The sequence below is a fragment of the Crocuta crocuta genome, unplaced genomic scaffold, assembly GCF_008692635.1.
Source record: "Crocuta crocuta isolate KB4526 unplaced genomic scaffold, BGI_CrCroc_1.0 scaffold431, whole genome shotgun sequence".
Lineage (NCBI taxonomy): Eukaryota > Metazoa > Chordata > Mammalia > Carnivora > Hyaenidae > Crocuta > Crocuta crocuta.
Window position 1 is genome coordinate 485,045 of NW_027528859.1, and position 25,480 is coordinate 510,524.

At 38.2% G+C, this 25,480-nt stretch overlaps 1 protein-coding gene across 1 annotated transcript in view; it reads left to right on the forward strand.

Moving 5' to 3' along the window:
• The window catches only part of ERP44 (endoplasmic reticulum protein 44), a 97,528-nt gene that overhangs the window by 27,761 nt on the left and 44,287 nt on the right, over positions 1 to 25,480 (forward strand). The window contains exons 2-4 of the mRNA XM_077756097.1: positions 17,116 to 17,188; positions 19,081 to 19,120; positions 23,565 to 23,680. Of these exons, the coding sequence (XP_077612223.1) occupies positions 17,116 to 17,188; positions 19,081 to 19,120; positions 23,565 to 23,680 (229 nt within the window). The remainder of the gene's footprint in view (positions 1 to 17,115; positions 17,189 to 19,080; positions 19,121 to 23,564; positions 23,681 to 25,480) is intronic.

The window sequence follows — 25,480 nt, forward strand, 5'->3', positions numbered from 1 at the left end:
GAATGACCGAACAAAAAAATGTGTGTATCAACATGTATGGAGATTCCCTTAGGGAACTTGGTTTCATGAGACATCCCGGGCGAGAATCACAGCACGGCACAAGAAGAGTAGTCGTTGATATCTCTCGGCATATATCCGCACATATTTGTTCTGGAAACAGTGATGCATGGGATGTTGTCTCACACCACCCTCACCCCCCTTCCCCCGCCTCTGGTTCCAGAGTGTGGACAGAAAAAAAAGACAATTCTCATCTTAACTTTTCTCCCAATACCTATGCTTTGTTAGTACCACCATTGCTAGAATTTTGGGTTTTAGAGGAAGGGTATCAGGTGATTTTAAGAGAAAGATCCTTTCCACACATTGAGAGGTTCAATCCCATTTCTGAAAAACTTTGGACTCTTCCGTGAAGGTCAGAGAACTACAGTCTGTTCTAGGTAAATTAGTTCATTCCCTGCCCCCCTTTTTAAAAAGTTTTAATTCTAGTACAGTTAACATATCGTCTCGTATTGGGCTCTTATCCCAGTTTTAGAATACAGGGGAGAACAAACACACAGATGGCATCAACTTTTTATTTATTTATTATTTGTTTGTTTATTTAGAGAATGCGAGTGGAGGAGGGGCAGAGAGAAAGGGAGAAGCGCCAGCAAGTTCCATGCTGTCAGTGCAGTTAGTTCAGAGCCTGACATGAGGCTCGAACTTAAAAAACTGTGAGACCATGACCAGAGCAGAAATCAGGAGTCAGACACTTAACCAATGGAGTCACCAGTGCACCCCATGAATTTTTAAAAAATGTTTATTTATTTTGATAGAGTAGGGGTGGGGCAGAGAGTGATCCCAGGCAGGCTCTGTGCTGTCAGCACCCCCAATTTTTTTTTTTTGTATAGTTGACGAAAGATCTTACATTAGTTTCAGATGTACAACATAGTGATTAGACCAGTTCATACATTATGTTCTGCTCACCACAAGCGGAGCTACCATCCGTTACTATGCAATGGCTATAGTCCCTACTCTGTGCCTCTTACTTCTGTGAGTTACTCATTCCATAACTAGAAGCTATGTATCTCCCACTCTCCTTCACCCATTTCGCCCATCCATCTACTCCCTCTCTGATGATAACCATCAGTTTATTCTCTGTAACTGTGAGTCTGTTTTTGCTTTTTGTTCATATCGATTTTTAGATTTCCACATACAAGTGATATCACATGATACTTAATCTTTCTCTGACTTATTTCACTGAACATAATATGTTCTAGGTTCATCCATCTTGTCGCAAATGGCAAGATCTCATCTTTTTTTTTTAATGGCTGAGTAATGTTCCATTGTGTGTGTGTGTGTGTGTGTGTGTGTGTGTGTGTGTGTACACACCATACCTTCTTTATTCCTTCGTCTATGGATGGACCCTTGGGTTGCTTCATTATCTTGGCTATTGTAAATAATGCTGCAATAAACATAGAGATGCGTATATCTTTTTAAATTAGTGTGTTTGTTTTATTTGGGTAAATACCCAGTAGAGGAACTAATAAATCATATGGTATTTCTGTTTCTAATTTTTGAGGAACCGCCATACTGTGTCCTGCAGTGTCCACAGCAGTGTACATACTCACTAGCAGTGCATGAGGGTTCCTTTTTCTCCACATCCTCACCAATACTTGTTATTTCTTGTCTTTTATTTTAGGCGCACTGACAGTATGAGGAGATATCTCATTGTTTTGATTTACATTTTCCTGATCATTAGTGATAGTGAGCATCTTTTCATATGTCTTTTGGAAAGTGTCTATTCAGGGAGACGGGCAAGATGGCGGAGAAGTAGGGAGCTCCGTGCATTGCACTCACACCCATATCTCACGCGGAAAAGATCTGAAGCCATAGGAAACCTTACAGAACCCAAGAGATTGGGAGAGAAAGGACGCAGAATCCACTGAGAAAGCCTTCTAACGTCTACCTCAAGAAACAAGCCAGAGTACACAAGGTGGACACGAGTCCCAAATATCACTACGAGTAGGAAAATAAAATAACCAAGGTCCCAACAAGAGAGACCAAGAGATACCATTCAAAAAACAATCTCTGAAAGGATAGGCCCTGGACAGTCAAAGAGTCTTCTTGGATACAGCAGCGCNCTTGAAAGAATTTGTCACCTCTAAGCCAACCCTACAAGAAATCCTGAGGGGGAGGCTCTGAAGGAAATGTTGCAAGGAACAAAGATACCAGAGACACCACCACAAACATGAACCCTATGAAAGATACAAAGACTCTAAACCCACGTATTTCAATTACACTGAATATAAATGGGCTGAATGCTACAATGAAAAGACATAGGGTGGCAGAATGGATAAACACCAAAATCCATCTACATGCTGTCTACAAGAAACTCATTTTAGACTNGGGGAGATGGGCATGGAGGAGGGCACGCGTGGGGATGAGCACCGGGTGTTATATGGAAACCAACTTGACAATAAACTATTTGTTTAAAAAAAAATGTCTGTTCAGGTCTTCTCCCCCTTCCCCCCCCTTTTTTTGAGCTGCAGTGAAGAGTTGGACATTTGACTGAGACCCCCAGGCACCCCTACCCAGTTTTAATTAGATTATTTGGTGTTGGTTTGTTTTATTTGTTAGTAAGGTTTTTTGTTTTGTTTTGTTTTGTTTTTTGGTGTTGAGTTGTATAAATTCTTTATATATTTTGGATATTAACCCCTTACCAGATATATAATTTTTAAATATCTTCTCCTATACAGTAGGTTGCCTTTTGTCTTGTTGATAGTTTCCTTCCCTGTACAAAAGCTTTTTATTTTGATGTAGTCCCAATAGTTTGTTTTTGTTTCTCTTGCCTTAAGGAAAAATGTTGCAAAGGCCAGTGTCAGAGAAATTACTGCCTATGCTCTCTTCTAGTAATTTTACAGTTTCGAGTCTCACATTTAGGTCTTTAATCCATTTTGAGTTTATTTTTGTGTATATTGTAAGAAAGTAGTCCAATCTCATTATTTTGCATGTAGCTGTCCAATTTTGCCAGCACCATTTATTGGAGAGACTGTCTTCTCCCCACATTGTATACTCTTATCTCCGTAGTCCTAGGTTAATTGGCCATATATATACTTGTGGATTTATTTCTCAGCTCTCTATTCTGTTCCATTGATCTATGTCTATTTTTGTGCCAGTACCGTACTGTTTTGATTAGTGAGGCTTTGTAGTACATTGTGAAGTGACATCAGTTTTAATGGAAACCCGTGCATGATCAAATAACTAATGTGCAAGAAAAAATGTGAAATACAACAATTTTTAAATTTTCTATGGTTGTTTCTACTGGCAGAATTTGAGTTTAGGGATTATATTACCTACATTTGAATTGTTTGGGGGGTATAGAAATTATTTTCTCAAACATGTCTGCATCCATCATATTTTGATTTATTCTGTTAGGAATGTTATAACTTTTCTAATGTTTCTTTATAAAAGCAGATTGGTTCTGACTTGTCCAAAATTTGTATCATTTGGCCAAAAGTTTTATCACTGAGCAGTTTAAGAGTTAAAGTACCTTCCCAGGGTTATTCTATACTTAGTCCTATTTTTCTCCTCTCTTTGAACTTCTAGTTCATTATAATGCTTCTGGGAATACTAACAGTGAGATGTGCCTCGACTGATACTCAGCTTCAAGGCTCTTACAGTGCTTGTCAGCCTCAGCCTTTTTTCTCTGGGGACCTTTCATATCTCTTAGCTCCTTGCAGCTGACTGAAAAATCTCTGTGCTTCTGTTGCCCGCCAGCTTAATGCAAAACTGAGAGTCAGAGAAGTGGCCCCAGGGAGGAGATGCAGCCTGGGTCCCGTGGCATCGGGACTTCAGGCAGTAGGCTGGTTTGTCAATTTGGATTATAATGGAAGAGAGCCTTTGCCTCGTACATTACTTATTTCTTGCTATAGGGGAGACAGTTTGTAAAGGGCTTTGAGAGTCTCCTAACAGAAGAGCAGAAAAATGAAAGATTTAGCAAAAATACACTGAGCTTTTACTGCAGAATGCCTAACAGATGTAATGTCAATTGAGAACGGTAATGCCACATGGAAGGAAACATTCTCTATTAAAGCTTCTATTTTATGCCAATAATTTTCATGCAGAAATCTCTATTCAACCAGAAGGCCCTTAAAAAAATTAACATCTTTGTAAATTTCTAATAAGATTACAGTTTCCACATTTTTCTAAAATCATAGTAATTTGCATGTCAATACAGACTTCTCACAAATGAGTCTTACTTGTTCTCGTGTTTATATTTGAGGACCATAAACATTGTACAGAGTTTACAATGGGTTTATATGCTTGCTTGTAGAGTTGGAGGCTTTGCTGTCGAAAGCAGTGTTTCTGTATCCAACTTCGGCTCAGGTTATGGTCTCACAGTTTGTGAATTCGAGCCCACATTGGGCTCTGAGCTGACAGTTCAGTGCCTGGAGCCTGCTTTGGATTCTGTGTTTCCCTCTCTCCCTGCCTCTCCCCTACTTGTTCGTTCTCTCTCTCTCCCTCTCTCTCCCCTCTTCCCTCTCTCTGCCTCTCTCTCAAAAATAAAATAAACATTAAAAAATTTTTTGTTAAGCCGTGCTTCTTAAACTTTAATGTGCATAGCAATCACTTGAGGAATCTTGTTAAAGTGGAGATTCTGAGTCAGTAGGTCTGGGGCCCAATATTCTGCATTTCTCACAAGCTCCCAACGGATGCCAGCGCTGCTGGTTCAGGAACTACTGTTTGAATAGCAGGTTTTAAGGTATTCGACTTTAAAAAAAACAAGCAAATTCACTGGAAATACTCTTGTTTTCTAAATTCATTAACTAAATTATGGTAATAAAACACTTAAAGCCTAGCAAATGCTTTCTGACTATAAATCTTGCTAACAGAAATAATACCCAGTCACCTCTTTTGCCTTATAGTTTATTATATTCTGATCCTAAAATAAGACAATATAAAAAGTATTAGAAGTTTATCTACTAATGTAACATAGCTCTTCTTATTATTTTCAGGAGATAGAGTGTGCATGTGTGCAAGCGCAAGTTGGGGAGGGGCAGAGAGAGGAACAGAGAGAATCCCAAGCAGGCTCCATCCTGTCAGCACAGAGCCCAAGGCAGGGCTCGATCTCATGCACTATGAGATCATGACCTGAGCAGAAATCAAGAGTCGGACACTTAACCGACTGAGCCACCCAGGTGCCCCTGCTATTCTTAAATGAGGGTGCTGAAGTGCTATGTGCTGAAGTGTCTGGAAATCTTGTCAGAGGACACCTGTGGGGGAACCGAAGAAGGTATGCCTAGGAGCCCAGGACAGCTTTTAGTGATGTGAGGGCTTTCTTCAGGAGGCAGGAAGATCACTTCTGAGGTTCCCTCTAAATTTGAGTCTGTAAATAATCACCTAATAGTGTGCTCTTCACCATTACATAATTAAAAACAAATTTTAATAGGCTTCATTCTTATTTTATAACCTTATTATCCTCTAACATGTTAAAAATGTTTGTTGGCTGTTTCCATTTCTCAGCCTCTTTCCCCCATTTCTTACCTCCAGCACCCTCCAAATTCTTAGTGTATCAACATCACCTATCCTCTCATTCACTTTGTGTTTGAGTACTCACTGTATACAAATAAGGTATTGTAGTAAATGGATTTGTAGTATATAAAATTGAATAAGGTGCCATTTCTCATTCAATGTACTCAGTCTCCTGAAGGAGGTAAGATAGCACAAGTAATCTTTGTGAATAATAATCTGTTAACACCCTGCAGAAAGTGCTCTGTGGGTTCAGAAGAGAGAAATTAATCACTGGGGTCTGGGATCACCAGGAAAGTCTTCACTGAAAAGATAGCTTTTGAATTAGGTCTTGGAAACTAGATAGCCCTTCCCAGCTGTTCCAAGCAGAACATTGTAAGAGGAAACTGCATGAAGTATGGGTGCAAGAGAATAAGGAGACATATTTTAGTAATTGCACGTACTGTAGACCCCTTGCATTTTTGGATTCGTAACTTCAGGATTTGGATTGTTCATTTGTGAGTGACCTTTGAAGATTTTTCTGGGGTTACTGATTTTATTCCGTTGTGAAGAGCCTCGTGTCTCAGGTCCATGAGTGAGGCTAGTAATTGCATCAGCAGCATTCATATCTGCATCCATCTTTATTGTCTCTTAATGTGTATGAATGTGTGGGAAGAGATTACATACTTATTAATAATTCAGGATTTGTGAGGAGCTTGTTATAGTTCCTTTCCATTGCCCAAGGTGTCCTGCCAGTATGGTGACCATATAATTTATTGGCAAACTGGGACCCAGTTGAAAGGAGTGGTGCTGTTTGTGGTATTCCACAGCAACAGGCATAAACTTGGTTTTTCTCAAGCAAGCCAGAGTATATGGCCAACTAGAATGTAACTTCCTGTTAGTTGGAGGATAGGATATGGATGGGGAGCGGTGGGATGTTATTTAGGAAAGCAAGTTTGTGGATGGTCCTAAATGCCAGGTTCAAGATTTAGGCTTTTATACGGTAGACAGAAAAAAAAAACCCTTGGAGGTTTTTGTTTGTTTGGTCATGTTCTTGTGTTCTTTTGGCAGAGGATTTGATACATGCAAAGCAGCATTTGGAAAGAGGAGTCTGGCTTCTGTGGGCAGGTTAGATTGAAGGGAGCGCCATAGTATTCCCATTAAGGAATTATTTGAATAGTAGCCACTCAGATGGACTTCATGTACAAGGAAAAATTGCCAATTTATTTTTATAATTATGAACAGATAAGCTTTAATAATTCACTTCCAGTATGTGTTATTACTAACGTTAGTTCATACTTCTGAAGAAAATCCTGTTGGATTAGTGTCTTGTTCAGTTAATGTTTTCTCAAAAGAGGAACAGTACTGGGTTTAGCAGTGAGCGCCAGAGCATTTTGTCTGGGCCAGCATTATACATACACATACCTTAATATTGTAACAATTAAAATTTTACCAACACTGAGAGTGTTTAATAAAAAATTCTTTACAATTTATTTCTAAAATACTATTTTTTGTCATGGAACCGATTTTTATTGTATTTTGTTTCAGCTTGATGTCTAATCCAGAGAAGATTTTAATTTGTACTAGCATGCACCTCTCCTTTTTCTCTCCCCACCCCGTGGAATGGGTGAGACTTTTGAGAAAGGAAAGTTTTTTTTAAAGGTTATTTTATTGTTTTTTAAAGATTTATTTAATTTTGAGAGGGAATGCAAGTGGGGGAGGGGCAGAGAGAGAGGGGGACAGAAAATCCAAAGAGGGCTTTGCACTGACAACAGCAATCCTGATGCAGGGCTCAAACTTACAAGCTAGGAGAGCATGACTTGAGCCAAAGTCAGACGCTCAACTGACTGAACCAACTAGGTGCCCAGAAAAGGAAAGTTATTATTTACCAGGAGAATCACACAGATATTCATGGAATAGGAAATCAGTCTTTGAAGGATTGATTATGCAGTAGTGGAGAAGAGGACACTCCAGGTAGAGGAAACCATGTATGCAAAGAGGAGGAAGCAGAAAAATTGTGGGGTGTGCTTTGGGAAAGCAACTGGCTGCTGGGTGGCTTCAGAAGTTCTGTGGGAATAACAGCTGGCACACCGACATCACCAGCTAGTTAGGTGGTCACAGAGGACCCAGAAATTTAGGGAAAAGAATTTCTCTTAAACTTTTTAAATGTTTATTTATTTTTAAGTATAGTATATTGTCAGGTTGGTTTCCATATCACACCCAGTGCTCATCCCAACAACTGCCCTCCTCGATGCCCGTCACCCATTTCGCCTTCTCCCCCAACCCCCATCAACCCTCAGTTTGTTCTCAGTATTTAAGAGTCTCTTATGGTTTGCCTCCCTCCCTCTTCTTAACTATTTTTGTCCCCTCCCTCTCCTCTGTGGTCCTCTGTTAAATTTCTCCTGTTCCACATATGAGTGAAAACATATGGTATCTGTCCTTCTCTGCCTGACTTATTTCACTTAGCATAGTACCCTCCAGTTCCACCCACATTGCTGCAAATGGCAGGATTTCATTCTTTCTCATTGCCATGGTATATATAAGCCACATCTTCTTTATCCATTCATCAGTTGTTGGACATTTAGGCTGTTTCCATAATTTGGCTATTGTTGAAAGTGCTGCTATGAACACTGGGGTACTGGTGCTCCTATGAATCAGCACTCCTGTATCCTTTGGATAAAATCCTAGTAGTGCTCTTTCTGGGTCATGGGGTAGTTCTATTTTTAATTTTTTGAGGAACCTCCACACTGTTTTCCAAGCGGCTGCACCAGTTTGCATTCCCACCAACAGTGCAATAGGGTTCCCATTCCTCCACATCCTTGCCAGCATCTGTTTCCAGAACTGTTAATTTTAGCCACTCTGGTATGAGGTGGTATCTCAGTGTGGTTTTGATTTATATCTCCCTAATGATGAGTGATGCTGAGCATCTTTTCATGTGTCTACTGGCCACCTGGATGTCTTCTTTGGAAAAGTGTCTATTCATGTTTTGTGCCCATTTCTTCACTGGATTATTTGTTTTTAGGGTGTTGAGTTTGGTCAGTTCTTTATCGATTTTAGATACTAACCCTTTATCCGATATGTCATTTGCAAATATCTTTTCCCATTTCATGTGTTGTTTTTTAGTTTTGTTGATTGTTTCCTTTGCAGTGCAGAAGGTTTTTATCTTGATGAGGTCCCATTTGTTCATTTTTGCTCTTGATTCCCTTGCTTTGGAGACATCAAGCAAGAAATTGCTGCAACTAAGATCAAAGAGGTTGTTGCCTGTTTTCTCCTGTAATTTGATGGTTTCTGGTCTCACATTTAGGTCTTTCATTCATTTGAGTTTATTTTTGTGAATGGTGTAAGAAAGTGGTCTAGTTTCATTCTTCTGCATGTTGCTGTCCAGTTCTCCCAGCACCACCTGTTAATCAGGCTGTCTTTTTTCCATTGGATACTCTTTCCCGCTTTGTCAAAAGATTAATTGGCCATACATTTGTGGGTCCAACTCTGGGTTTTCTACTCCATTGGTCTATGTGTCTGTTTTTGTGCCAACACCATACTGTCCTGATGATGACAGCTTTGTAGTAGAGGCTAAAGTCTGGGATGGTGATGCCTCCCGTTTTGGTTTTCTTCTTCAATATTACTTTGGCTATTTGGGGTCTTTTGTGGCTCCATACAGATTTTAGGATTGTTTATTCTAGCTTTGAGAAGAATGCTGTTGCAGTTTTGACTGGGATTGCATTGAATGTTTAGATTGCTTTGGGTAGTATTGACATTTTAACAATATTTATTCTTCCAATCCATGAGCATGGAATGTTTTTCCATTTCTTTGTGTCTTCTTCAGTTTCCTTCATAACTTTTCTATATATTTGATTTGCTAGTATCTTGTTGAGGAGTTTTACAACCATATTCGTCAGGGATATTGGCCTGTAGTTCTCTCTTTTTGCTGGGCCTTTGTCCAGTTTGGGAATCAAAGTGATACTGGCTTCATAGAATGGGTCTGGAAGTTTTCCTTCCATTTCTATTTTTTGGAGCAGCTTGAAAAGAATGCATATTAACTCTGATTTAAATGTCTGGCAGAATTTCCCAGGGAAGCCATCTGGTCCAGGGCTCTTATTTGTTGGGAGATTTTTGATAACTGATTCAGTTTCTTCACTAGTTATGGGTCTCTTCTGATTTTCTGTCTCTTCCTGTTTGAGTAGTACGTGTGTATTTAGGAATTTGTCCATTTCTTCTAGGTTGTCCAGTTTCTTGGCGTATAATTTTTCATAGTATTCCCTGATAATTGCTTGTATTTCTGAGGGATTGGTTGTAATAAATCCATTTTCATTTGTGATTTTGTCTATTTGTGTGCTTTCTTTTCTTTTTGAGAAGCTGGCTAGAGGTTTATCAGTTTTGTATATTTTTTCAAAAAACCAACTCTTGGTTTCATTGATCTGTTCAACTGGTTTTTTTGTATTCTATATTGTTTATTTCTGCCCTGATCTTTATTATTTATCTTCTTCTGCTGGGTTTGGGGATTTCTTGCTGCTCTGCTTCTAGTTCCTTTAGGTGNCTTCTGATTTTCTGTCTCTTCCTGTTTGAGTAGTACGTGTGTATTTAGGAATTTGTCCATTTCTTCTAGGTTGTCCAGTTTCTTGGCGTATAATTTTTCATAGTATTCCCTGATAATTGCTTGTATTTCTGAGGGATTGGTTGTAATAAATCCATTTTCATTTGTGATTTTGTCTATTTGTGTGCTTTCTTTTCTTTTTGAGAAGCTGGCTAGAGGTTTATCAGTTTTGTATATTTTTTCAAAAAACCAACTCTTGGTTTCATTGATCTGTTCAACTGGTTTTTTTGTATTCTATATTGTTTATTTCTGCCCTGATCTTTATTATTTATCTTCTTCTGCTGGGTTTGGGGATTTCTTGCTGCTCTGCTTCTAGTTCCTTTAGGTGCGCTGTTAGATTTTGTATTTGTGCTTTTTCTAGTTTCTTGAAATATGCCTGGAGTGCAATGTACTTTCCTCTTAGGACTGCCTTTGCTGCATCCCACAGAGTTTGGATTGTTGTATTTTCATTTTCATTTTTTTCTATATATTTTTAAATTTCTTCTCTAATTGCGTGGTTGACCCATTTGCTCTTTAGTAGGGTGTTCTTTAACCTCCATGTTTTTGGACGTTTTCCAGACATTTTCCTGTGGTTGATTTCAAGTTTCATAGCATTGTGATCTGAAAGCACTTGTGGTATGATCTCAACTCTTTTATATTTATTGAGGGCTGCTTTGTGACCCAGTATGTGATCTGTCTTGGAGAATGTACCATATGCACTTAAGAAGAAAGTGAATTCCATAGCTTCGGGATGTAGAGTTCTAAATATATCTGTCAAGTCCATCTGGTCCAATGTGTCATTCAGGTCCATTGTTTCTTTAGTGATTTTCTGTCTGGTTGATCTATCCATTGTTTTAAGTGGAGTATTAAAATCCCCTGCAATTAGCACATTCTTATCAATAAGATTGCTTATGTTTGTGATTAATTGTTTTATGTATTTGGGTGCTCCTGAATTTGGTGCGTAGCATTTATAATTGTTAGCTCTTCCTGATGGCTAGACCCTGTAATTATTATATAATGCCCTTTTTCATCTCTTGTTACTGCCTTTAAAATCCAGTTTGTCCGATATACATATGGCTACTCCAGCTTTCGTAGCATGATAGATATTTCTCCATCCCCTCACTTTCAATTTGAAGGTGTCCTCCGTTCTAAAATGAGTCTCTTGAAGACAGCAAATAGTTGGATCTCGTTTTTTTTTTTTTTTTTTAATCCATTCTAATACCCTATGTCTTTTGTTTGGAGAATTTAGTCCATTTACATTCAGTGTTATTGTTGAAAAATATGGGTTTAGAGTCATTGTGTTCTCTGTAGGATTCATGCTTGTAGTGGTGTCTTTGGTACTTTGTGTTCCTTGCAACAATTCTTTCAGAGTACCCCTTAGGATCTCTTGTAGGCCTGGTTTAGTGCTGATGAATTCCTTCAATTTTTCTTTGTTTGGGAAAACCTTTATCTCTCCTTCTATTCTGAATGACAAGTTTGCTGGATAAAGGATTCTTGACTGCATATTTTTTTCCTGTTCATGACCTTGAAGATTTCCTGCCATTCTTTTCTGGCCTGCTAAGTTTCAGTAGATAGGTCTGCTACTACCTTTGTGTGTTAAGGTCTGTTTATCCCTAGCTGCTTTCAGAATTCCCTCTTTATCCTTATAGTTTGCCAGTTTCACTATGATATGTTGTGCAGAAGATCGATTCAAGTTACGTCTGAGGGAAGTTCTCTGTGCCTCTTGGATTTCGGTGTCTGTTTCCTTACCCAGATTGGGGAAGTTCTTGGCCATAAGTTGTTCAAGTACCCCTTCAACCCCTTTCTGTCTCTTTTTCTTCTGGGATTCTTATGATATGGATATTGTTCTGTTTGATTGCATCACTCAGTTCTTGAATTCTCCTTACGTCTCCTGGATCAATTTCTCTCTCTTTTTCTCGGCTTCCTCTTTTTCTATAATTGTATCTTCTAATTCACCATTAGGTGAATTCTCTTCTCTGCCTCTCAATTCGTGCAGTGGCTGCCTCCATTTTATTATGTACCTCATTTGTAGCATTTTTTTAATTCATCATAACTATTTTTTAAGATCCATGATCTTTGCAGCAATAGTGTCTCTGTGGTCTTCTAAGCCCTTTCAAGCCCAGTGATTAATTTTCTGACTATTGTTCTAAATTCTTGTTCAGTTATGTTGCTTATATCTGTTTTGATCAATTCTTTAGCTGTCACTTCTTCCTGGAATTTCTTTTGAGGAGAGTTCTTCTATTTCGTCATTTTGGCTAGATTTCTGTCTCTTGTAAGCTTTAAAGACTTGTTATATGATCTGCACCTGTGAGTACTGCTATATTAAAGGAGGTTCATACAGTGTCCAAGGCCTGGCCATTCAGGAAGTTTTCTTTTAAGGATGTCCCTTGGTCTTTCTTTTTGTGACTTTGGTTATTTTATTTCCCTACTTGTAGTGATGTTTTGGACTCTACACCATGTGTGCTTTGGTTTGTTCCTTGAAGTAGCCCTGGGAAGGAAAACAGACAGACAAACAGGGAACAAAAACACACAAACAAATCAAACAACACAAGCAAACCAACAAAAATTTAAAAAAAGAAAAAAAAGACAGTCTAAAAGCATAAAACCAGCTACAAATAAAGAGCAGGGTAGATGCAGTGCTGATGGAAGAGCATATGCAAAGAGAGAAATGATGGGTGGAGAGAAATGATGGGTGGAGAGAAAGAGAAAATGAACATTGACCAGGCAGAGAGACTAAAAGGCTTAATGTAGAGATAGAAAAAGGAGAATACAGCAGGAGGCGAGGAGAAAGAAATGAAGATAATGCTACCAGAGAAATAGTCTGATTATTCCAGAGAGAGAGAAAGGAAAGTAAAGAAGTAGCTGTAGAGCATGCATCAAGAGGATGGATTAAATATGTCTGTTTAAGCAAACCTATAAGCAGAATAACCAGCCCAGAGGAGGGGAGAGATAAGAATGAGAAAAGAGAGAATATATCTGAATAGCAAGAAGTGACCTAGAGTTAATCATGGCAGTGCAGCAGCGCTGGTCTTGGGGGAGGGGTGGTATGTTTCTGCAGCATCAACAGGCTCCCAGCAGCTCCCAGCATAGATGGGGTGGTTTGGTGTGGGCCTGTCCTGCCTCCACTGTGGGTCCCTGGGTGCATTCCTGAAGCCCCACCTTGGTGGTTGTGGGGAGAAAAATGGCGCCCCCCCCCCCCCTTCTCAAGCCAGGTGTCCCAAATCACTCCTTTGGATCTGTTCTCATTGGGCAGTACGGGCAGCCAAGGTGGGCAAGGTGTCCCAGGCCCAGCCGTATTCCAGGCTCTCCGTGTGCATTAATGATGCTGCCCGAAATGTAGTCCCGTGAGCAGGGCACTTCAGAGCAGGGCATTGGTTCCTCCTGATGCTAACTGCACCCCTGGGGTACCACCTAACTCAGAGGGAACTTCTTTTGTCCCACGGCACACAGGATAGGATAGGATCCCTCTCTGTCCTGGGCTGAGGTTTTTCTCTTGTCCAGATACAGCCCTATGTTTCCCCAGCCGTTCTGTCTCTTCCCTTTGCCTCTCCGCAGAAGGGGATCCCTCCCCTCAGGCCTCCGTATCCCACCCGTTTTTACCTCCTCCAGTTCGCGATCATGCACCTATGAGGCCATCTTCCTAGTTAGTAGACTCTTGTCTCCTTTCCTCCCAGACTCTTGAAGTTCAGAATCCTTTAGCTTCATTCAGCCCTTCTTTGTTTGAGAGATGTGGATGGGAAGTATAGTTCCCCTTCTTCTCTGCCATCCTCTCATTTTCCTTAATGTTTATTTTTGAGAGAGAGAGAGAGACAGAGACAGAGCACATATGGGGTAGGGGCAGAGAGAGCAGAGACAGAATCAGAACCAGGCTCCAGGCACAGAGCTGGAAGCTGGGCTCGTACTCGCTGACCATGAGATCATGACCTGAGCTGAAGTTGGACGCCTAACCAACTGAGCCACCCAGGCGCCCCAGGAAAGGACAGCTTTTTAATTCCAAGGGATTTCTTAATTTCTAAAAACCTTTTTTTAAAGTTTATTTGTTTTGAGAGAAAGAGCACAAGTCGGGCAGAGAGTGAGAGGGAGAGAATCCCAAGCAGGCTCTGTGCCCTCAGCACATGGGGCTCTGTCTCGCCGTGAGATCATGACCTGTTCCAAAATCAAGAGTCAGATGCTTAACTGTGCCACCCAGGTGCCCCTTAAAGAAACTGCTAAGGGAAGAAAATATTCCTTACTTGTTGAAGAAACTTTTATTTAAAGGTAGCCTATCACCCTAATTTTTTTTAATGAATTAGGGTACAATGCTGTTTTAACAATGTGGCTTTTATGTAAGATCATATCACTAGACACATCTCAGATTGAAATGTTTAATATTATATTTGGTACAATAAATGCATGTGGATGGAATTATGTAGTGACTTCTAGATGATTGGAGATTCTTCTCTGTTTTCTTGACAAGAAAAAGAGCTAATGAACTAAAGAGAATGACCAACTTATAAAATATTTCCTATGTTTATGCCTGTATATTTACATAGATTGTTTAAATATTTCATCATTAGAGGGTAATATTCTCCATGTTTGTTAAGATCTTCCATATTCACAATGTTTTTGTAGGTTTTTGCCATTTCTTTTAAAGAAAATACATTTTAAAGTTTACTTCAAGTCTTAACTTTTAAATGAATGATTACCCTCCTCTCCTCTCTTTCTGGTTTAGAGCTACTTGTCTGTATTTTACTTAAGCACTATAGGATTTGCCACATAAAGATGTTTCCCTGGAAGAATTTTGTTTAGGCTCAGGGCTGACATGAAAAGAAACAATTTATCAGACTAGTGTATCTTGCTAACAATTCAAATAACCTTTCTTATCCTTTATACTCCATATTAATAAAACTATTAATGATAAAATACCTCCTTTACACCCTACAGGTTGGAGAGATGATTGGGGGAGAGATCATTTTCTTGCTTTGGGCCCTCTTAAACACAGCTGCTAGCTGAATGTGGCTTATCAGTTGCACGGTTATTGGCATTATGGTTCTGAAGTAACTGGTACTTAATGCAGCCAGATTGATTGGTGCCTCATTTTTATAATTATCTGGGAAGTAAATACTTTTGCCATGTAAATATTTCAAAGTAAAAAGCAGTTATATCTAGAATATACTTCTGTGTAAACATACTTTGATGGATGATAACTGACTCTTCAAAAATGGGCTTACTTAGATCATACAACTAAAGACTGTTACCTGTAGTTGACATTTTTCTCCCCTCCTTAAAACCACAATTTTGAGAGCTCCTTGCAGTAGAGCATACCATGCCTTATACATTTGTACCCTCGGTATCTAGTAGATGCATCATAAATGACTGTCAAGTTATTTAATGATTTGACTTTGATAGTGACCAACTTTGTTGCTTGATGATAATATTTTTGCTTCACCTTCTTGAATTTTTCTTCAACACACCCTAAAGTCTTGTATCAGTATAACTGGATTTCTTCAATGCAAAACAGGCTTAAATGGAGTTACTTATGCTAAGCCCCACGCTACCAAACTAAGACTTAATTATAGTTTTGGCTCTCCCAGAAAAGGAATTTTAAACCAGTCAACCAAGAAATGCCTGATCAGCACTAGTTAGGTAATATGCCTAATAGACCTCTGCCATCCCCAAAAGAAAAGTGACTTTCAGTAACCAACCCACTTTTTTGGGGGGGGGTGGGAGGGGCTAGGAGAAATTACTNCCTTTCCTTTCTTTTCTTTTTGAGCTTTATTTATTTTTGAGAGAGACAGAGAGTGTGATCAGGGGAGGAGCAGAGACGGAGAGTCTCAAGCAGGCCCCACATTGTCAGCACAGAACCCACTGTGGGGCTCCATCTCAAAAACCAAGAGATCACTCAACTGATTGAACTACCCAGGCACCCCTCCAGTTAATTTTTAAGGTGTTAAAAATGATGAAATTAGTTATACAAGTCAAACATTCAGAGATTTTAACTTATGTAGCTTACTTTTAGTAGAGTATAATTTATTGGTTGCTAGCAGAAATAGTAGTCCACTGTTGGCTACTTGATTTTGGTAACTTGAAAATAAGGCTAATGCTATTTGGCTTTTTCTAAGAAAATAATGAATGTATGCTGGTCTTGTTTGCATATCAGCATCAACATGGCTCTTTATAACCTTCAGAAATTGAATTATTGGTGAAGTAAAAATTTTTTGAGTTGTAACTGTAGTAGCTACTACAGTGTATGTGAAATGGATGGGTAGAGGAGTATCAGTGTCTTATCAGGACCCCTGACATTAGTTGTCACTCAATAGCCATGGTTCAGTGAATGGATCTCCTTAAACACAGGGTGCATTAAAGATGGAACCTAGAAATAAAATACACCAAGTGTCCTACTTTTTAAACTAAGTGAACAGTTGCTAGTTTAGTTTGAAGTTGAATCCTTTGTTTTGCGGATGGCAAGCTAATGTTTTCTTTGATAAACTTGAACTTTGGTTTAATGTTTTGGAAGCAGAAAATTCTTACTCTCTTTTAATAGCCTCCCCCTTAACACATTGTTATCACCAGTATGTGAGATGAGGCAAGAAAAGCTTCTGGTTCACAACTTCAAAGTCTTGCTTGAATTCTTATCTTTGTCATTTTGTTTTATCTTAGAAACATGGTAGGGATAGAGTCCACAAACTTAGCTTTAGTTTGTATTCTTTCAAAATTGGTAATAAGCCAGTACATTTTTTTCTTGCTGTACTGTAAAGTTCTTGAAATATTAATTTTAAAGAATGAGTAAATTCTTAATTTCTTGTTTAGAAACAATTGCTTTTGTGTTTTTGGAAGTATAGGAAGTCTTATTTGACCAGTTTCTATGCTTAAGAAGTTAGTACTTCTGTTTCATTGATCTAGTGAAGGGTTAAAATAATAATAAAGATAATAAAAAATTGAAACCAATTGATGGATGATTTTGTAAATAATAAGTGGAACCAATTTTATTCATAAATTTTCTTTTTCTTTATTATTAGACTTTCTGCAATATTTGCCTTTTGTAGAAACATTTATTAATTTCACATTTTTAAAATTTCCAGGTAACTTGGGTTTTTACTCCTGTAACAACTGAAATAACAAGTCTTGATACAGAAAATATAGATGACATTTTAAGTAAGTACCTTAATATTTTTAAAGTACACTTTTCTTCTTTATAAAGAGTTTATATACAAAAACAAAGTTAAATCCCAATTACTAGAACAGTTTGAGGAGCTGGCGTTCTGATTAATTCCATGGTTTACTGAAATAACAAACACTTTTGGTTTTGATTTTTAGTGAAATTTCTTAAAATGTATATGATGTCTTATTTATGTGTTACAAATAAACTTTAATCTCGTTTTATTTCTTTGTGTTGTCATAAATTCTTAACAATTCGTGCAGCAGTTTGCTAGAACCTACTTAGATTAGAGGCCAGGAGTCTCCTGTGCAGTACTACATGTTCCTGATCTTAGGACACAGTCTAGAAATCTTTCATCTTTCTTTAACTTCTGATTAATTCACTGACTCTGATCTCTTTTATTGTCATTGGTCCAATTAAGTTAAGTGTTTTACTGACTACCTTGTTAGCTGACAGTGTGATTACAGATACAATTAACTTGCAAGGAAAACATTTATGTTTTTAAAAGTAGTAGAGGGAAGGTGAACACACGATTGATGGAAAATCATAATTTAGGAGATTTAAGAAAATATACAATGCATAAATGATTTCTTTCTTCTCTTTTAAAGCACTCCATTTCATCCACTGGTTTAAGCAGAATAAAACCAAAAGTAATAAAAGTAAATAGAGTTATTTTTGAGCCTCATATGCTGTTTTGGGTTCTTGGAACTGGTTTTAAATGCTAAAAAGTCCCTTCCTACATTATGGGATCTCTTTAAAGCAATGGTTCAGTAACCTTTAGCATGCTTGAGTCACCTGGAGGACTTATTAATATCTGTTCTGCTAGGCCTGGCTCCAAGTTTCTGATAGAAACTGCTAGACCCCACCTGAGAATTTGCATTTCTGTAAGTTTCTACATGCTGCTGGTGCTTCTGGTCCAGGGAGGGCAGTTTGTGAACCACTGCTTTAGGGTGAAGAAGCAAGTGGATAAAAAGTGCTTTGAAGGTAAAAAAGGAAGAAGAGAATTGAAACTTACAAATCATTCTCCTTTCGTTTTTCAAATTCTAGAGTAACTTTTATTTTTGTGCTTGAATTTATCTAAGTTTCTCTATTTAGTGTCCTGTCTCCACATCTTCATATGCAAATGATACTAAGTTATTTTGGCAGCAGAGAAGAGCTGTTAAATGGGTAGGAACTAGAAAATGTACATGTTATGCATCTGTATTAGTTGTAGAGTACTTGTTGCAACTAGGTGAGACATCTGAGCTTTAGAAATAGTTTAGTTATACAGGTCTCTTCTGTGAAATAGAATTTTCTTGCAGAGCCAGTTCCCAGTTTATTCATGTATAGGGGAGATCAAAAAATGGATTATCAAAGTCCAGATCATTCCACTTCATTTTTTTTTAATGTTTATTTTTGAGAGCGAGAGAGAGAGCATGAGCAAGGGAAGGACAGAAAGACAGGGAGACACAGAATCCGAAGCAGGCTCCAGGCTCCTAGCTGTCAGCACAGAGCCTGACATGGGGTTCAAACCCCGAATCGTGAGATCATGACCTGAGCCAAAGTCGCTTAACTGACTGAGCCACCCAGACGCCCCTCCACTTCATTTTTAATGAGAGTAGGCTATTTAGTGGTTTACGTGCCTGATCTTGGTTTGATTCTCCTTTTGCTTTATATTCATTTGATGAAGGTATAAAAATGTAGGATATAGAGAAAAGGATTAGGGATTCCCACAAATTATATAACCTGTCCATGACTCTGTGTATGGGTTTCTTAATTGTTAATTGTGTATTTTTAGTGGGACTTTACATAAATGGAAAAAAGACCATGAGGAAAACCAAATCTTGGATTATGTCAGTTACAAAGACATAATTAACTTAGGTTGTTTGGTTTTGTTTTTCAATTTCAGACAATGCTGATGTTGCTTTAGTAAATTTTTATGCTGACTGGTAAGTAAGAATCTTATTTTTGTTTTTTTGTGGTGGGAGGGGTGACAAAGTTGCATCATTGAGTTTTTTCTTTTTTTTTTTTAATAGTTTATTGTCAAGTTGGTCTCCATATAACACCCAGTGCTCATCCCATGCCTATTCTTTTATCTTTAGTGTATTTTTCTTTGCTAGAAAGGAGTGAATGGAGAAGCCTTTTTCATATGTGAGACAGTATTCCATACACAAAGTCAATTAAGGTTCACTCACAAAGGGAACAGCTTAATTTGGTGATCGTTTGTACTTTAAGAGAAAAATATATCTGGTTCCATTATCCCACATATTAAAAGCAGTAACAGAAACTCATATCCCTCCCTCCTTTCTCTCTTTCTCTCTCTCTCTCTCTCTCTCTCTCTCACACACACACACACACACACAGAAATATGTACTGCAGTTCTGTATTTTTCCTGACTGACAAAGTAGGGTGGTGTTTGGAGGTGAGGGTGTGGGTGTTGCAAGTTTAGAAGGAAGAATCATGTTGACACTTTTTAAACATGTATCATCTACTACTTCTAGGAAGCCACTACTCCTTCCCCTGTCTAAATCAGATTCTTGTCTTTTATGTTTCTATAGTACCAGATACCACTTTCTTTTGTTACTGTATTATTTTGTCTTTTATATTTGTGCCCCAGCAAAGAAACATTGAGGATGGAGATAATGTCTTACTCAGCATGCAGGGCATTTAAAACCAGGGCATACTATGTAGTAGATGTTAAAGAATGTGACAAGATGTTAACGAATGTGTCAAGTAGGAGCTTGAGCTGGAGAGGGAAACACTCACATAATCCTTATTCCTAGACCATCTGTATTTTACTTGACCCTTTTAGGTTTATTACTGCCTACTTGTTGCCACTACCCTCCTTCAGGCCACAGTCCAGTTTACCCAGATTCCTGTGACAGCCTCCTACTTTGTTTTCTGTGCCTCAAGTCCTATGTGTGTCCATTCTGTTCTCTAAAAAGTAAGCCAGAGTGGTCTTTCCTAACGTACACACTGAACAAGGTTACACTTGATCTTAAAACCCTTAAATGATGTTCCATTAACTCTAGGTCTAAAGTCCTTTACCTTGACCTAGAAAGCCCTCAGTGACCTGCTCCCTTCCTACTTCTACATCTGTATTTCTTGCCTCTCTCCACTCCCACATTCTGTACCCGTTATACTGAATGTCTTTCAGTTTCTGTAATATTCTATAATCACTGGATCTTCAGTCATGGGATTTTTTTTTCTGCCTAGATGGGTCACGCTTCTCTCACTCATTTAATTTAAGTCTTAATCATCTTTCGAGTCTTAGATTAGATGCCACTTTCTCCAGGTCACCTTCCTAGATCAATATTCCTACCTTCTTTCAACCATTGTTTATGTCTTCCCATAACACCACATGCTGATCTCATTGTAACACCTGTATGCTGTAGTTTATTTGGTGGCCACCTACTACAGACTTAGCTTGAAGATACTGTATCTGCCTTTTCTCAATATTAGTCCCCAGGCACTCTGCATAATACTTGGCCGATAAGTACATAATAGATATTTACTGAGTGAATGACTTATAGTGTAGGTATTTAAAGAACATCAATAAAATGTTGAAGATATACAGAGGAAAATGCCATTTATAAAATGTATAACCAAGGTAGCATTTTCCAAGGTAAATTAGAATTGTTCACATGTAGCAATAGCCATAACATTTGGTATAAGATTATCTAGTCCAATCCACTTTAGCAATAAAACTGAGACCCAGAGGAGCAAAGCGTCTTCCCAGGGTTACCTGACAGAGTTGTGACAGAGTTAAAACTAGAACGCGGTTCTCTTGATTGAGGTATTTTGTGTGTTATAAGAAAGGGAAATAGAACGTGCACTGACCTTGTCCCAGAAACTGAACTGGAAATGTGGGCTAATTGCAGTTATTTGGGAGAACATATTACCCAAAAAACACCTTGAGTTGCTCATGAGTTAGTACTCTTTTTTAAAAAAAATTGTTTTTAATATTTATTATTTATTTTTGAGAGACAGAGCATGAGCAGGGGAGGGGCAGAGAGCGAGAGAGACAGAATCCGAAGCAGGCTCCAGGCTCCAAGCTATCAGCACAGAGCCTGATGCAGAGCTTGAACCCACGAACCCTGAGATCATGACCTGAGCCAGAGTCGGCCACTCAGCCGACTGAGCTACCCAGGCGCCCCTAGTACTCTTTATTCAATTGAAAAAAACCTTAGGCAGTTGACCATAGGACATAGATTTATACTCTATAGCCTTGCAGGCTCCATTCTGTGTTCTGTCTGGAAGTTATTAATGGGGGCACAGTTTAAGGAAGAATTTTCTACTAGAGCTGCCTAAGAATATGGATATGCTCGGAGAGTAATGAACCATAGTAGGTACCCTAATAAAGCTGTCATGTGGCAGCCTCTTTATATACATTGTTTTTAATGCTAAGAACCACCCTGCAGTAGGTATTATAATTTCCATTTTAGGTTGAGGAAATTTAAGGCTTAGAAAGGTCATACAGCTAGTAAGTGGTGGAACTGGGATTTAACTCAGGTATATCTGACTCCAAAGCTTATTTTTCCCCCTCCTAGGCCATACTAGTAAGTATGCCCAAATTGTCCCTACAAGGACTCTTAATCCATTTGGTTTATTTGTAAAGGGTTGATTCAAGCACTAGATTGGAGATTGGATTCAGATGACCCTTAAGGCCTTTGTAATAGATCTATTGCTTTTGTTGTGTTACTTTTATAAATGTAACTTTCCATACGAATGGATACATGTGGATGAAGGTTTAGTATTGTTGCTATTGACTTTTATTTCATCCTTCCCTTTCACCTTCTGGTATTAAAATTGATACTGTTTTAAGCATGAACCTATGCTTAACTGCTTACTGGGCAGGAAACTGGACAATCCAGAAAGAAGGAGCCCCTAATGTATGTCTTTACCTTGTCCTTAAGCCAGGAGCATGTCTAGTAATTCTTTACCAGGCCATATCCTAATTCTCCAAGAAACCATTCATCAGTCCCTACCCTTTGCCTCCCCTGCCCTTCAGCATCCTATTTTCAGCAAGCTATAAGAAACTACAAACTTGTGGACCTAGCCTTTTCAGTTCTTCCAATCTATCAATTTAATCATTTAACAGACATATCGAAATGCTTACTAGAATACATAGCCAAATAAGATACGGTCCCTGATGTCCACACACCCCCCCACACCCACCTATCCCAGATGGGAGAGATTTAAGAATGCTAAAAGAGGAAAGAGCCACTTGAAACCAAGAGATTGAAGATACAGATTATGTCTCCTTGATATATTCTAGGACATTTTAGGAAGTCAGGTGAATGGGCCAGAGGAGGTATCTACAGAAAGAAATAGGGAGGAATATATGAGTTTCCTCTTATAGGCTTTACTAGACTTGTGTTGAATTAGAATTAATATGTATGAACTAATCACGTGGATTAAAGAGTTCAGACTTCATTTAAGTATATATCTTAGTGGAAAATGGCTCTGAAAGCAATAGTAGTGACTAAATTATAGTTTTGTTTGTTAAAAAATACTTAATCCCTTTTTCATTCAAGAATAACATTTCTAATCCATCTGGCTGTGTGCTCGTTTTGATTCTTGTTCTCTTTCTTATCAGGTCCCTTTAATAACCTATAACATGTTTGTGAAGGAGTTGGCCTGATTAAGGGACAGTCAGAATTAGAAGTATCGAGTTTCTGGAATACTCTCGTGTTTGTGCCCCTTTTTAAAAGTTAAAACAAAACAAATGACAAAGGAAACACAAGTAGGAAATCTTGTTTAGAAATTTAACATTTTTGCCCCTGGACTTAGTATTATTTGTTTATAGACCTGAAAGCCTATTTTAACCAGAGGTTAATTTGAGGGCACAGAGTTTAAAATATAGTATATATATCCTTTTCAAGCCACTTGTTTATCTGGTATGCAAACTTGCATATGAGATTGACTGACCTAGTCAAGTGAATCAGTGTGGTTATTTGCAATAAACTTACCATTTTAAGGCTTTTGTGTAGTAGTCTAAAAATATGTTCATTATGTAGAGAAAGCTAATTTCTTTTCTAAATGCCCAAGTCTTACTAGTTATATGTCCAAGTAGATACATCTTAGAGGGCTTACCTCAGACCCGTTTCTTGATTTCTGTGAGAGATCCTTAGCTGTGTGCTTCCTGATAGTGGCCATTTTCTTAAGGTGCAAAAATCCAAAATCCTTTATTGTAGTCTTTAAATTGGGATAGGCTTTGAATTCAAAATTGTCTTCGTCTTTAATGAATGACATTCAGGTCCATGGCAAAATTATGTGATCATCTCAAAAGCTGTTTATTGTACATATGTTAAATAGCAATGGATGATAACTGAAATAAGGTGTTATTGCTTCTGCTTTTCGGTTTTAATTGGTATCCTTCTTTGTGCATAGGTGTCGTTTCAGCCAAATGTTGCATCCGATTTTTGAGGAAGCTTCTAATGTTATTAAAGAAGAATATCCAAATGAAAATCAAGTAGTGTTTGCCAGAGTTGATTGTGATCAACACTGTAAGTACCTCAATAGGAAGTCTGGAACAAACGGTCCCATCCCTGTGTCTGCACATGCACACACACTTTTTTCTTTTTTAATGCTCAAAAAGAGTTCTGCTTTAGATGGAAGGTTCTAGTGACTTTGGTTAAATGTTAATATTTAACCTTTATGTAAGTACAATACTAGTTTGTTTTTTTGCCTGCAAAGTAATTAATTTTTTAATTAAAATATAGTAAACTAAGCATATAGGTAGTAAATCATTACCAGCAATGTTTTCTGCCAAAGTGAAGGCCAAAATAATAAATAAATAAAATTGAAATAAAGTTTTAGGGAAAAAATGGATTTCGGTTAGTTTTAGAATCCTGCAAAAATACCATGTGTAGTCATTGCAGGTAAAAGCTATCTCAGATTTTTGTGTGTTTTCGTTATTTAAAAGATTCCACTAAAATCGGCTGAGACGGTGTGCGAGGTGTAATTAGTGGTAGTTACAGATTGTAATTCTTGAGAGTGTAGAGGAACTTAGGTGAGACTCACTTACAGTCTAACCTCTTGCATTTCACTTCTCCCGGCAGAGCATTCTCTGTAAAATCCCCATGGTTTTCTTTGTCTGTGACGGATCTCACAGTGAGCCTGCAGTGGTGCTTCGTCCCGAGTGTGTCCAGCATGTGTGACGTTCTCCTCTCTCATCGTGCTAGACTCACTGTGTTTGTAGTTCTGGTTCATTCTGTCATAGTTGTCTCAACCATTGCAGTGTCAGTTCTTCAAAGGCAAAAAGTTTTTCTTTTCATGCTTTTTTAAAATATTTATTATTTATTTTTGAGAGGGAGAGAGAAAGTGAGTGTGCAAGCAGGGGAGGGGCAGAGAGAGGGAGACACAGAATCTCAAGCAGGCTCCAGGCTCTAAGCGGTCAGCACAGAGCCCAACACAGAGCTCAAACCCATGAGCCGTGAGATCATGACCTGAGCCGAAGTTGGACACTTAACTGACTGAGCCACCCAGGTGCCCCTCATTCATTTTTATCATTGAGTGGCATTCCGTCGTATGGCTCTGTAGCACAATTAGTTTATTCACCTATTCACAGATGGTTGGGTTGTTTCCAGTTTGGAGCTATTACAAATAAAGCTGCTATGAACATTTAGGTATAACTCTTTGTACATATACTTTCTTTTTTTCTAGGCAAATACTTAGCTGTGAAATACTTAGGTCATAGGTTAGTGTTTATCTAACTTTTTACTAAACTGCCAAACTGTTTTCCAAAGTATTTGCATTATTTTACGTATTTGCTAGCAGTGTAGAAGCATTCCAGTTGTTCCACATTCTTGTCAACACTTGTTATGGTCGGTCTATTTAATGTAACATGGATGTTAACTTGTGAATGGGTTGTAATAATTTCTTACTGCGTTTTGAGAGCCCTTTCTATTTTATGAATGTAAGTTCATTTTCAAATGTATAATTTGCAAATATTTTCTTTCATCCCACTCTCTTAAGAGTGCCTTTCTTTTTAATTGTGGCAAAATACACAAAACATAAAATTTGCCATCTTTACCATTTTTAATTGTACAGTTTAGTAGCTTTAAGCATATTCACATTGTTGTACAACCAGTCTCCAGAACTTAATCTTATGAAACTGAAACATTACCCTCATTAAACAACTCCCCCTGGCCCCAGTCCCTAGCATGTCCCATGTTACTTTTTTGTTTCTATGAATTTGACTACTCTAGATATCTCACATAAGCAGAATCATACAGCATTTGTTTTTGTGACTGCCTTATTTTACTTCACTTAATGGCCTCAGGGTTCATCCCTGTTTCATCCAT